At 36.1% G+C, this 13,165-nt stretch overlaps 1 protein-coding gene and 1 pseudogene across 1 annotated transcript; both read right to left on the bottom strand.

Annotated features, from left to right (window-relative positions):
* Nucleotides 1–255: 255 nt before the first annotated feature.
* LOC132680482 (large ribosomal subunit protein P2 pseudogene) lies at nucleotides 256–674 on the bottom strand (annotated as a pseudogene).
* Nucleotides 675–11,812: 11,138 nt separating this feature from the next.
* LOC132680483 (olfactory receptor 5P68-like) lies at nucleotides 11,813–12,736 on the bottom strand. The gene has a single exon (XM_060634164.2). The coding sequence runs from the start codon at nucleotides 12,734–12,736 to the stop codon at nucleotides 11,813–11,815; it is 924 nt and encodes a 307-aa protein (XP_060490147.2).
* Between the last annotated feature and the right edge of the window lie 429 nt (nucleotides 12,737–13,165).

A 13,165-nucleotide genomic window follows, 5' to 3' on the forward strand; every position in this document is an offset into this window, starting at 1 on the left:
ACTTAGTAAAATATCCATATAGGTTTTAATTGTATAGTTTATTTTCTTCCTCTTGAATATTGAATAATTTTTATGTACTCTCAATACAAGCTTATTGCTAGAATTTGATGTGTAAATGCTTTCTTCCACTGTAAATTGTACTTTCATTGTTTGTCTTCCACAGACATTTATTATGTTTTTCTTAGATTTATTTATTTATTTATTTATCTATTTATTTATTTGCAAAAAGGGTTTTCTTTGCAGGAGAGTGGGGCTCTAATGAAACAATCCAGATCCCATATCAACGTCCCACTCCTTTGACTTCTTCTTGTCATCTCTCTTCTCCACTGCTGTGGCTGTGTTGGAACCATCAGCAGGAGCTGCAGATCCTGGAGCAGCAGAGACAGTCACAGTCCCACCAGTGAGCATGCTGACCACCAGCTTGACACTCCCCCTGGGCAGTGACATTTTCAATATTTTTTTTTTCCATTCAGCTCGCTGATGACTTTGTTGAGCCGGTCGTCATCCACCTTGATGCCGACACTATCCAGAATCTTCTTGATGTATTTGGCACTGGGGGAGGCATTGTCTCTGAGGGAGGCCAGCAGGTAGGAGGTGATGTAACACATCTTGTGTTGGAAGATCCTCAGGCTTGCAACCTTGGCAGCATTAGGGTTGGACCAAGCCTTTATTCTTTTTTTTGGGGGGGGAGTCACTTTTAGATACATGACAATATGGAAGTGAAGGTACAGAGATCTAGTGTATACATCTTAAAGACATACAGGAAAAACTTTCCTCATTAGCATCGTCCCTACTAAATTTGGTACATTGTTTACTATTGATAACCTATATCCACACATCATGATCACACAAAGTCTGTATTTTACAATGTGGTTCATTGTTGCTAGTGTAACCATTCTTATAGAATCATATCGATTAACTTCCCTGCCCTAAAAATTCACCCATTAAATCAGCATTGTCCCTCTACTCCTCATAAAGTCAGTCCCTGGCAAACACTAATCATTTTTAATATGTCCATAATTGTGCCTTTTCAAAAATCTGTTGTAGTTGGAATTATATACTATGTAGGCTTTACAGATTGGCTTATTTCATTTAGCAATATAAGCAGAAATGTTTAATTTCAATGAAGTCCTGCTTGTGAATTATTTATTTCAAAATTTGTGTTTTTGGTGTTGTTATATAAGTGTTTTTAAATTTTTGATAAATCTTGTGTGTGTGTGTGTGTGTGTGTGTGTGTGTTTTATTTAAATTCAAGTTGGTTAACATACAGTGTAGTCCCAGTGATTCATCTCTTACATATGGCACCCAGTGCACATCCTGAAAAGTACCCTCCTTAATGCCCACCACACATTTAACCCATCCCTCCACCCACCTCCCCATCAGCAGCCCTCAGTTTGTTTTCTGCATTGAAGAGTCTCATGGTTTGCCTCCCTATTGCTTTTTATCTTATTTTTCCTTCTCTTTTCCTCCGTTCATCTGTTGAGTTCCTCAAATTCTGCATATAAGTGAAGTCATATGATGTTTGTCTTTTTCTGATATATTTTGCTTCGCATAATACCCTCTGGTTCCATCCATGTTGTTGCAAATGGCAAGATTTTGTTCCTTTTCATTGCTGAGTACTATTCCATTGTATATATAAACACATCTTCTTTTCCCATTCACCAGTCAATGGACATTTGGGCTCTTTCCTTAATTTGGCTATTGTTTATAGCGCTGCTATAAACACTGGGGTGCATGGGCCTCTTCAAAACAACATTTTTGTATCCTCTGTATAAATGCTTAGTAATGCAATTGCTGGGTCCTAGGATGGTTCTATTTTTAATTTTTGAGGAACCTCCATACCGTTTTCCAGAGTGGCTGCACCAGTTTGTATTCCCATCAACAGTGCTACATGGTTCCCCTTTCTCCACATCCTCGTGAACATCTGTAGTTTCCTGAGTTGTTCATTTTAGACATTTTGACAGGTATGAGGTGGTATCTAATTGTGGTTTTGATTTGTATTTCACTGATGTTTAGTGATGTTGAGCATCTTTTCATGTGTCTGTTAGCCATCTGGATGTGTTCTTTGGAAAAGTGTCTATTCATGTCTTCTCTCCATTTCTTAACTGGGTTATTTGTGTTTGGGGTGTTGAGTTTGATAACTTCTTTATAGATTTTGAATACTTTCCCTTTATCTGATATGTCATTTGCAAATATTTTCTCCCATTATGTAGGCTGCCTTTTAGTTATGTTGACTGTTCCCTTCACCATGCAGAAGCTTTTAATCTTGATGAGGTCCCAATAGTTCATTTTTGCTTTTGTTTTCCTTGCCTCTGGAGACATATCAGGTAAGAAGCTGCTGTGGTCTCAGTCTAAGTGGTTGTTGCCTGTTTTCTCCTGTAGGATTTTGATGGTTTACTGTCTCACATTTAGACCTTTCACCCATTTCGAATTTATTTTTGTGTATGTAAGAAAGCGGTCCAGTTTCATTCTTCTGCATGTCACTGTCCAGTTCTCCCATCACCATTTGTGAAGCGACTTTTTTTCTGCCTGATACTCTTTCCTGCTTTGTTGAAGAGTAGTTGGCTATATATTTGCGGTCCCATTTCTGGATTCTCTATTCTGCTCCATTGATCTATGTGTCTGTTTTGTGCCAGTACCATACTGTCTTCATAATTACAGCGTTGTAATATAGCTTAAAGTCCAGAATTGAGATGCCTCCAGCTTTGGTTTTCTTTTGCAACATTACTTTGGTTATTCAGGGTCTTCTGTAGTTCCATAAAAATTTCAAGATTGTTTGTTCTAGTTCTGTGAAGAATGCTGTTGTTATTTTGATAAGGATTGCATTGAATGTGTAGATTGCTTTGAGTAATATCGATATTTTAACAGTATTTGTTCTTCCAATCCATGAGCATGGAATGTTTTCCCATTTGTGTGTGTGTGTGTCTTCTCCAATTATTTTCATAAGCTTTCTATAGTTTTCAGTATACATATCTTTTACCTTTTTGGTTAGGTTTATGCCTACGTATCTTATGGGTTTGGGTGCAATTGTAAATGGGATTGATTCCTTGGTATCTCTTTCTGCTGCTTCATTACTGACGTATACAAATGCAACCGATTTCTGTACATTGATTTTATATCCTGTGACTTCGCTGAATTCATGGATCAGTTCTACAGTTTTCTGGTGTAGTCTTTCAGGTTTCCACATTGAGTAACATGTCATTGTGAAGAGCGAAAGCTTGACTTCTTCCTTGCCAAATTGGATGACTCTATTTCATTTTGGTGCCTGCTAACGTTAGGGCTTCCAGTACTATGATGAACAACAGTGGTAAGAGTGGATATCCCTGTCATATTCCCGATAGTCTTGTTTTTTTTTTTTTTTTTTTTTAATTTTTTTTTTCAACGTTTTTTATTTATTTTTGGGACAGAGAGAGACAGAGCATGAACGGGGGAGGGGCAGAGAGAGAGGGAGACACAGAATCGGAAACAGGCTCCAGGCTCCGAGCCATCAGCCCAGAGCCTGACGCGGAGCTCGAACTCACGGACCGCGAGATCGTGACCTGGCTGAAGTCGGATGCTTAACCGACTGCGCCACCCAGGCGCCCCGATAGTCTTGTTTTTTAATTCCTTTTCATATATTGTATTTTTGGTGTCCCTTCTGAACACTGTGTCAAATTTCTGATTGCTAAAGTTTTATTTGTGTTTACTTCTAAAAGTTTTATAATTTATAATTTATTTTTAAAGTTAATTTTTGTGGACACCATGAGGTTTAGGTCATGCTTCCTTTTATTGTATTGGATACTCATGTGTTCTAACACCGGTTTACAAAATCCTGTCCCTGCTTCAGTCAATTGTTTTTATATGTATCTTTAAAAAAAATCAGATGGGCACATTTTTAAGGCTCTATTTCTTAACTCTCTACATTTTCTCATTGATCGATCTATTTATCATTTTATTAATAGCATGAAATTTTAATTATTGTACCTTCATAATAAGTCTTGAAATTGACCATACTTATTCGTCAAAATTCTTGTTTTTCTAAATTATTTGGTCTATAGTAGTTTCTTGGCCCAACCCATATAAACTTTATCATCAGTTTGTTTAGATCTACAAAAATCCAGTGGTATTTTAAATAGAATTCTGCTAAAGGTACAGATCAATAAGAATTGATATCTTTATTACATTGTTTCTTGTTCTCTGTGAACATGATATGAGTTTCCATTTAGTTACTCCTCTGATGTCTTCTATTAACATATTGAAGTCTGTATCATGCAGATTATGTACATACCATATTTAGATGTTCACCTAATATTTTATTTACCTCTGGTGTTATTGTTAATTGTGTTGTCTTGGCTTCCAAATGTATATTCCTAGCACATAGAAATATGGTGTGTTTTTATGTTTTGATTATATATTCTGGGACCTTGCTAAACTGACTCATTAAATGAAAGAGGTTTTCTCTTGGAGTACATTTCTTAGATTTTTTTTAATTGAAAATCATGCTTTCTATAAGTAGGGGCATTTTAAGTTCTTTCTTTATATCTCTATGGATTTTGTTATGTTTCTTGTCTTACAATGGCCAAGAGTTATAGTAGAAAGTTGTACAGAAGTTGTGTGTATTAACACCCTTGCCTTTGAATCTATTCTAGGGAGAAAGCATTCAATGTCCCATTTAAAAAAAAATAAATGTTTTTTTTTTTTTTTTTTTAATTTTTGAGAGAGAAACAGAGTATCAGTGGGGGAGGGGCAGAGAGAGGGAGACACAGGATCTGAAACAGGCTCCAGGCTCTGAGCTGTCAGCACAGAATCCGATGCAGAGTTCAAACCTATGGACTGCGAGATCATTACCTGAGCTGAAGTTGGATGCCCAACCTACTGAGCCACCCAGTCGCCCTTCGATGTCCCATTTTTAAACCTGGTGGTAGCTGAAGGTTTTGTGTAGATGATCTTTATTATCTTGTGTATGCTGATAGAGTTGATTTGCTAATGTTTTGTTGAGGATTTTTGGTTCAACATTTTTTAAACTTATTGTTTGTTTACTTTTATGATGCTGCTTTTGTGGAGTTTTGGTATTCAAAGACAACAAGTGAGTGTCAAATCACGTCCAAGTTTCACATTTTTCTGACTTACTCTTTATCCACTAGTATAAAAGAGCTCTCTGATTATAAGGTATCCATGATTCCTATGGACCAGTGGATAATGCAGGATGATATTCCTATATTAAGGTCAACTGTGCCATATAGGATCACAAAATTGTAACAGTAATGTATCATATTCACACATCTCAGAGATTAGGACATAGAAAGTTGAGGGAGCATTTTTTTATAATTTGTTTCCACATCTATATACATTAACTGTAGGAGTTTTGACAACACTGAGTCCTTCTTTGCCTCTCCAGTTGTTTATGCCCATGCAATGACCTCCTTGGCTATGTGTTCTAGGCCCATGGAGGATATGCTCTAAATGTGATATGGACTTGTTCTAATGTTTCCTAAAGTTGTGTACAGAAGGCTCCACTTCAAAAAAGTTTTTTTTAATGTTTATTTATTTTTGAGAGAGAGAGACAGACAGAGAGGTGCAAAGAGAGAGGGAGACACAGAACTTGAAGCAGGTTCCAGGCTCTGAGCTGTTCAGCACAGAGCCTGACTTGGAGCCTGACATGGGGCTCAATCTCACAGACAAATGGACCATGAGATCATGACCTGAGCTGAAGTCAGCAGCCCAACCAACTGAGACACCCAGGCACCCCCAGAAGGCTCCACTTCAGCTATCTACTAGAGATGGCTGGTGCACAGAAAGCGCCACTTTAGGCAACTAATAGAGGTGACTGATGCACAGAAGACCCCACTCACTTTGGGTAACTAGCATAGATCCTCTGGTGTACGGATGATGCCACTTTAGATAACTACCTGTAACCTCACCACCATACCCCCCACTTCATAAAAGTTGAGTATTAAGGTCCAAACTTGATAGAGAATACCTTGGGGAATGGAGTTGGAAAATAGTTAGGTACCACCTGGATCATCTGTTCACCCAGTTGATTACCAGGTCAGTAGTTACCCTGAATAAAGCTCTGTGTAAATTATATGGAGTGACTTGCTTCATTTTTCAGTCTTAAAGTGACTTATCAGTCTGTGGGGTACTTTTTGGACCCACCTCTACCTTCTAACAATGAACCTTTTACAATCTGCCACAAATCAGTATTTTACATTTTAAGTTCAGGTAGAAATTTTACCATCACATAAGTTTTGTTTGTTTGTTTGTTTGTTTGTTTTACATTCCTCTCTTTAAGTGCTTTCATCTATTTAAAAAAAAAAACCTACAACTACTATAAACTGCATGGGACAAATTATACCTTTTGTAATTTATCATCAAACATATTTTCAAGAACCCAAGCAAGAATAATTTATTTATCATTATTTTTACCCTTTGTTCTTCCTGATATTCCAAACCTTTTTTTTTTTATCATTCACCACCTATCTGAAATAATTTTTTGAAGGAGTTGTTTTAAAAAATATCTGTTGATGATGAATTCCCTTAGTTTTGCTCTATCTAGGTATGCCTTTATTACATTTTTATTCCTGAAGGATAAAGTCACTGGGTAGAGAATTCTGGGTTTACCACTGGTTTTTGTTTTTTGTTTTTGTTTTTGTTTTTTTTTTTTCAGCACTATGAGCATTTTGTTTCACCTCCTTCTGGGTTCCACATTTTCAGAAGAAAATCCATAATCATTTGACATTTATACATACACAATGTGTCATTCTTTTCTGATTGCTTTACAGATTTGTCATTGTTTTTCATTTTTAACAGTTTGACTATGCTGTGATTAGGCATGTATATGTTTGGGTTTATTCTAGTTAAGTCTTTGTTAGCCTTTGGAATTTGTAAGTTTATGTTGTTTTGCCAATTTGTGATGCTTTCAGCTACAATTTCTTTTAGTGACTTTTCTGCCTGAGTTCTATCCTCTCCTTTTGGGACCCCAGTGACAAGATAATTGATTTTTTTCTTTGTTATTTATCCATAAATCCCCTGAGAGTCTGTCATTTCATTTACCAATATTTGCTATTAATATTGTTCAGTTTGAATAATTTTGAGTGAACTACCTTATAGTTCTGATTCTTTCCTCTATGGTCTTCATTCTCTTTGAGTTCACCTAATTAATATATAATTTCAATTTTAAATTTATTTTTTTTAATCAGGAAAGAGAGCACGTGAGAAGGGGACTGAGGCAGAGAGATAGAAAGAGAGAGAGAGAGAGAGAGAGAGAGAGAGAGAGAAACTTAAGCAACCTCCAAGCTCAGTGTAGACTGTGGGATCATGACCTAAAGTGAAACCAAAAGTTGGACACTCAACCAACTGAGCCACCCAGGCACCCCTCATTTCATTTTTTAGTCTAAAATTTCAATGTTTCTGTCTTTGTTTGTCTATATATTTATGTGTCCTTTATCTTAGTATGTGTTGAATGTTACTCAGTGAATCGTTTTTATAATAGCTGCTTTAAAGCCTATAAAAATTCAATAATTGGCACTTTGGCATTGACATCATATAATTGTTTTTTCTATAGCAAGTTGAAAATTTCTTGTTTCTTTACATGCCAAGTAATTTTGGAGTGATCGTGGAAATTTTGTATAGTTTATGATGAGTCTGTAGGTATTGTTTAAATAATACAGAAAATGCTGACTTTTCTTTATTCTCTTTATTTTTTAGCATAAATCATCCCATATAAGCTTATGGTACAAGTTTTAACCAGCTGCTTCTGTTTTGGTTTTGTTGTCTTCCACTTTCAGACTTTTTGCAGTTCTACTTAGATATGTCCACATGTGCATGACCCAGTGAGAAGTCTACAAACTTATGGTGGTCTATCAGTTAAGTTCAATTTTAAGTCTTAAGTGCTCTTTATGATCATATGAATGGATGTGAAACTTCATGGCATTACTTAACTGAATCTCACTGGCTCCAGAATCTTTCCGGTAAATTTCATTCCTTGGGCCTCCCCTTTTCTGCCTTGTTCCCAGAAAACTAGGAATTTAGTTGTCACATTTTGCATGTACTTCTTGGTAATACACTATGTTCTTGGCAAAACTGAACAGGAAGAAAAGATATGGGGATCTCCACAACCATTTATGAACACAGTCCCTCTGCTGAAGAAAACGGCCCCTGAAGGTCCCCACTCTGCACTCTTGTAGAGTTATAGGGAAGTGAATAATGGTACCAAATAAATAGAGAGAAAAATTAGAGAAGATTCTGAATTTTGCTGAAATATTAGGAATTCCCTTTTCTTGTCCTTGAGGAAGAACTAGAAAGATTTTCCTAGATCTCCTGTAAATGCACTGGTACCCATTTATAGATTTTGGTTGACTTACTTCGAGGACAGGAAAATGGAGCAACAGTGAAAAACTTACCTCTGATTCATTGTTAGTTCAAATTCTGGTCTTCTTCCCCAAATTGTACTGCTACTGTTTACTTTTTAGAATCATCAACTGTCTCTTCCTTGCCTTCCATACTTATTCAAAAGCTGCATTTATTGGGAGTGACTGAGTGGAATGTGCTTGCGCTGTTATAACTTGCATTGGGTGTGGAATAATGTAAGTGAAGCCGAATGCACCATGGGCTGTGCTACATCAATATTCTCTTTTCTATCCCTACTCAAACTTTCTATAGTGTAAGTTTAAGCATATCCTGGCAAGTAAGTGAACAACAGTATGACAGTCGAATTCAGATTTTCAAAAACTTTATTCCAAAACTAGAAAGGTCAGTTGCTTAGGTGTTGCATGCCAATATTATATTCCAACTTTGTTTCTTCTCCTGGGGCACAACAGATAACCAGCCTTCCTTTTCCCATTAGTTGGAATAATCAATACTTGTTTTCAAGATAAAAAACCATAAAATCCCCCTGTGGGATGTCTCATGGTAGGATTTAATGAAGATAGCAGAAGTGATATTCAGAAAGGCCACTGAGGCACTAAATGCCAATAGTAGGTTAATAACTCTGACTATCTAAGATGATGTGAAAAAGTCTGTAGAATGGTTTGATCAATGTCAGGATCACTAATAGATGTGTGGAAACAAATTTTTGAATACTTCCTCTTTTGTGGCATATATAAATAAAAATGTTGTAAAAATTAACCTTTATATCCTCATTTAACCTATCATTTTGTATGAATGTGAAGATAATGGTTATATTTTTCAAACATCTTATAGTGAAATGCCACACAAATAAAATGATCAAAGAACAGTAATATAGGCATTATCATTTTTTTTAAAAATCACACATTGTGTTATTTCATTAGCTATATGTCTCTCATAATAAAATGTGTATGTTATTCCATATATGTATGTGTCAAAGTTTTTATATCCATTCTAATGATAAATATCTAAGATGTTTACCCATCCCCCTGAAAAAAAAGATGTTTATGCCCCTTTCGAAATAATTCTCATACTAAACATTTTTGGTAATATCTTTTGTATCACATGCATTTTTTGCTATGTAAATACCAGGGAGTAGAACTGTTGCTTTACAATTAAGCATATGCTCAAACTTAGTAGATCCTAACATATATTATTCTCACTAGTAGAATATGAAAGTTGTTTCCTTTGCATCCTTGACAAATTCTAGCATCACCATTGATTTTAACTGTTTTGATGGAAATGTAATAGTTTTCCCATATGGTTTTTTTTTCTGAAGTTCTTTGAGGTATAAAAAGCTCAGTGCTGATGTTGAAACTGTTGGTGCCTTGTCCACATCCATCCATGTTCACCATTCTGCTACAAGATTATGACTTCTTACTGCAATCTTAGTGAATATCATTCTGAGAGTTGCATCTCGTTCCAGGAACGTGCTTGTCCCATTGTTTGCAAAAAATTGGGACTCAGTGCTCCCAGGAAAAGATTTCTACCAATGACAGTCATTGTTGGTAATAAGTACTATATGCTCTTGCTAAATAAGTGAAGAAATTCAGAGATTTTTTCTAAATCTTCTCCTGAAATTACCAGTGGGATTGAGTTTCAGTTCATATCACTGGTAATTTTTCATTAATGTATCCAAACCTGTTTTTCTTATGACTCTTAAATCAATTCCAAGCTCTACCACCTATGATTCCTTAGACAGGTCTCCAAATAAGTTACTTGCGCTTAAAATCTATTCTCAATGTCTGCCCTCTGGTGACACCCAGAAGAAGATAATTTATCTTTGCATAAGTTTTTGACCATTTGTTTTTCATATTTTTAAAAACGATATTAAAGCTTATGTTATATATATTTTCCCCTGGGTTTGCTGCAAATTTCTTATTAATTTGTAGAAATACTTTATATATTTTAGATGTGACCTAGATCTGCTTTGTATTGCTTATAATATATAGTCACCCTTTGTCTATCGCTTTCTTTTGCATTTTTCTCCAAAGATGTATTGTCATGAACATGAATTTTTAATTTGAATATAGCCGAGTTTCCACATATTTTCCTTTATATTTGATTTTAAAAAGTATCCCTTTACCTTAATTTCACACACAAAAAGATATTTTTCTAAATTAATCTTTAGGTTTTTACATTTAGATTCCATAATATACTTGGAATTGATTCCTTTGTATTGTATGAAGTATGATTATACCTCAGGGCTATAAAGGGCTTCTACTTTTTTTTTATATGCATCTCCAATTGTCTTGGGGCCATTGCATTTCAATCTGCTCCCTTCACATAGCTATTTCATTTTCGTCATAACCTATGTCAAATTCTGATTATTCATATTTCATTAACTGCCTTAATATTTAAAAAAATTTAATGTTTATTTTTGAGAGAGAGAGACACACACACAGAGTGCGAACAGGGGAGGGGAAAAGAGAGAGGAAGACACAGAATCTGAAACAGTCTCCAGTCTCCGAGCTGTCAGCACAGAGCCCGACGTGGGTCTTGAACTCACGAACTGTGAAATCATGACCTGGGCTGAAGTCGGCCGCTTAACCAACTGAGCCACCCAGGTGCCCCTGCTTTAATATATATATATATATATATATATATATATATATATCAAAATGATACACCCTGTTAAGTTCTATAAGTATTTAAAATGCCTTGATAATCTCAGCCTGAACTCACACTTGGTCATATTCTTTGAAATTGTCCTGACTTTGTTTTTTGTTTTTTGTTTTTAACTGCAGTAAAAATTGTGTTATTTTTTTTTTTATCGATAATGGTACTCTAAAAGCAGTACTAGAAGATATGATTTCTATTTTATTTACATCAATATAAGCTAAATTCTTAAAACAATCTCTATTATTAAATACTTTAAGTCAGACTTCTTCCAACTATACTTTTATTTTTCTTTAGTATTTACTCTTTTAGGATTTAGTCACATATTTTGGCTTATTCCTAATTAAAGTATCCTAAATTACAAGTTAGTGAAGAAAATTTAAGTACACAAAGTACTATCAAGAAAGTTTACATCCAACGTGGAAGCAAATTTCTCCATGTTAATAAAGTTACTAAGATGTTAACAATTTTTAGCAGTGTATCCTATATAATTGAGTCCACACACTGCTGCTCTCAGGGAATGGTGAGGACAAAATTTCATATAGATAGAAATACTCTTGAAAATCATGTTGTAATAATTTTATAGCTGATATTCTACTACCTCACATAGAGTTAATGTTTCCATTTAATTTGAAGTTAATAATATTAATGATGTTTTATTTATTGGTCATATCCATATTATTATAAATTTATTGATTCATTTTAATTGATTGACCAACTGCCTAAACGGAATTTCCACAGTCCCCAAGTTCTACTCCAATTCCATTTTGGACCACATTTTTTCAATAGACCACCTTTTTATCTAGCCCTAGTTATCTACTGAACAACTGGGTGTGGCTTCTTTCTCCAGAGCAATTTGAACATCCTTGTTTCCCAGACTATAAACTAAGGGATTAAGAATGGGTATGAGGACTGTGTAGAAAAGTGAGAAAATCTTGTTCAGACTGAATGTTGTTTCTGATGGTGGTATCATGTACACCACAACCAGAGTTCCATAAAACAAACTCATCACAATCAAGTGGGATGAGCAGGTGGAGAAGGCTCTGTGTCTCCCGGTAGAAGAAGAAATCCTTAAAATGGAGGACAGAATGCAACCGTATGGTAACAATGTCCAAAAGAATGGAGACAGGGATAGGAGTGATGAAGCAAATGCTGCCCTTTCCACCATTGTAGTGTCTGTGCTGGAAAGCTTCACCAGTGGGAAGAAGTCACAAAAGAAATGGTTGATGATGTGGGGACCACAGAAAGTTAAAGAGGTAAGCAAAACTAGCACGGCACCCACGAACAGAAAACCACCAGTCCACGAAGCAACTGCCAACTTGACACAAACTCTGTGGTCCGTAAGTACTGAGTATCTCAGGGGCCGACAGATGGCCAAAGAGCAATCATAGGACATGACAGCCAGGAGGAAACACTCCACAGTGAGCAGAGCACCAACAACGTACAATTGCATCACACAGGCAGTAAAGTAGATAGTGACACCAGCAGCCAAAACCTCCCACAGCAACTGGGGAAAAATGCTGCTTAAGTATCCAACATCCACACAGGATAAATGGCACAGGAAAAAATACATTGGAGTATGAAGATGTGAACTTTTCTGGACAGCAAAGATCAGCAGCAGGTTACTAAACAGTGTGATCATATAAAGGCTGAGGAATAAAAAGAAAAGGATAGTTTCATTTTCTTCAAGGTCCCCAAAGCCAAGCAGGATGACATAAGTAACAGTGGACATATTTCTCTTTTTTTTTTTTCTTCCATCTAAGAGCTATAGATGAAAACAATTCTTGTACAATGAAATAACTTTACATGGCTTATTTCAAGGGGGGAGACTGTTACATAGCCAGGGCTAAAACCTTGTCCAGTAAACTCCATGATGCTGTGACTTCCATCCCAGATTGTAGTATTATGTCCTCATTTCTAAATCTGCATGTCCAAATTAGCTAGAAGCCAGGAGAGTCTGGAGGAGGGGCTGAAGTGTTAGGGTCAGGCGTAAGACAGGGTAAAGATAAGAGTCAGAGGCTAAAAAATTTTTAGCAAAGGCTTTATCGGGAACTGAGTTCTCGGGCAAAGTTCCGTAACTCAAGGAGAGAAAGAGAGAGAGGAGTCAGGGAAGTCGCGCCCAGGTGTGGTGGGGTGGGGTGGGGTTTTTAAGCTGCAGCGG

The sequence above is a fragment of the Panthera onca genome, chromosome A1, assembly GCF_046562875.1.
Source record: "Panthera onca isolate mPanOnc1 chromosome A1, mPanOnc1 haplotype 2, whole genome shotgun sequence".
Classification (NCBI taxonomy): domain Eukaryota; kingdom Metazoa; phylum Chordata; class Mammalia; order Carnivora; family Felidae; genus Panthera; species Panthera onca.

What these genes read in the sequence shown, in the direction of transcription:
- LOC132680483 (XM_060634164.2), bottom strand. Translation starts at nt 12,736, where the DNA reads ATGTCCACTGTTACTTATGTCATCCTGCTTGGCTTTGGGGACCTTGAA.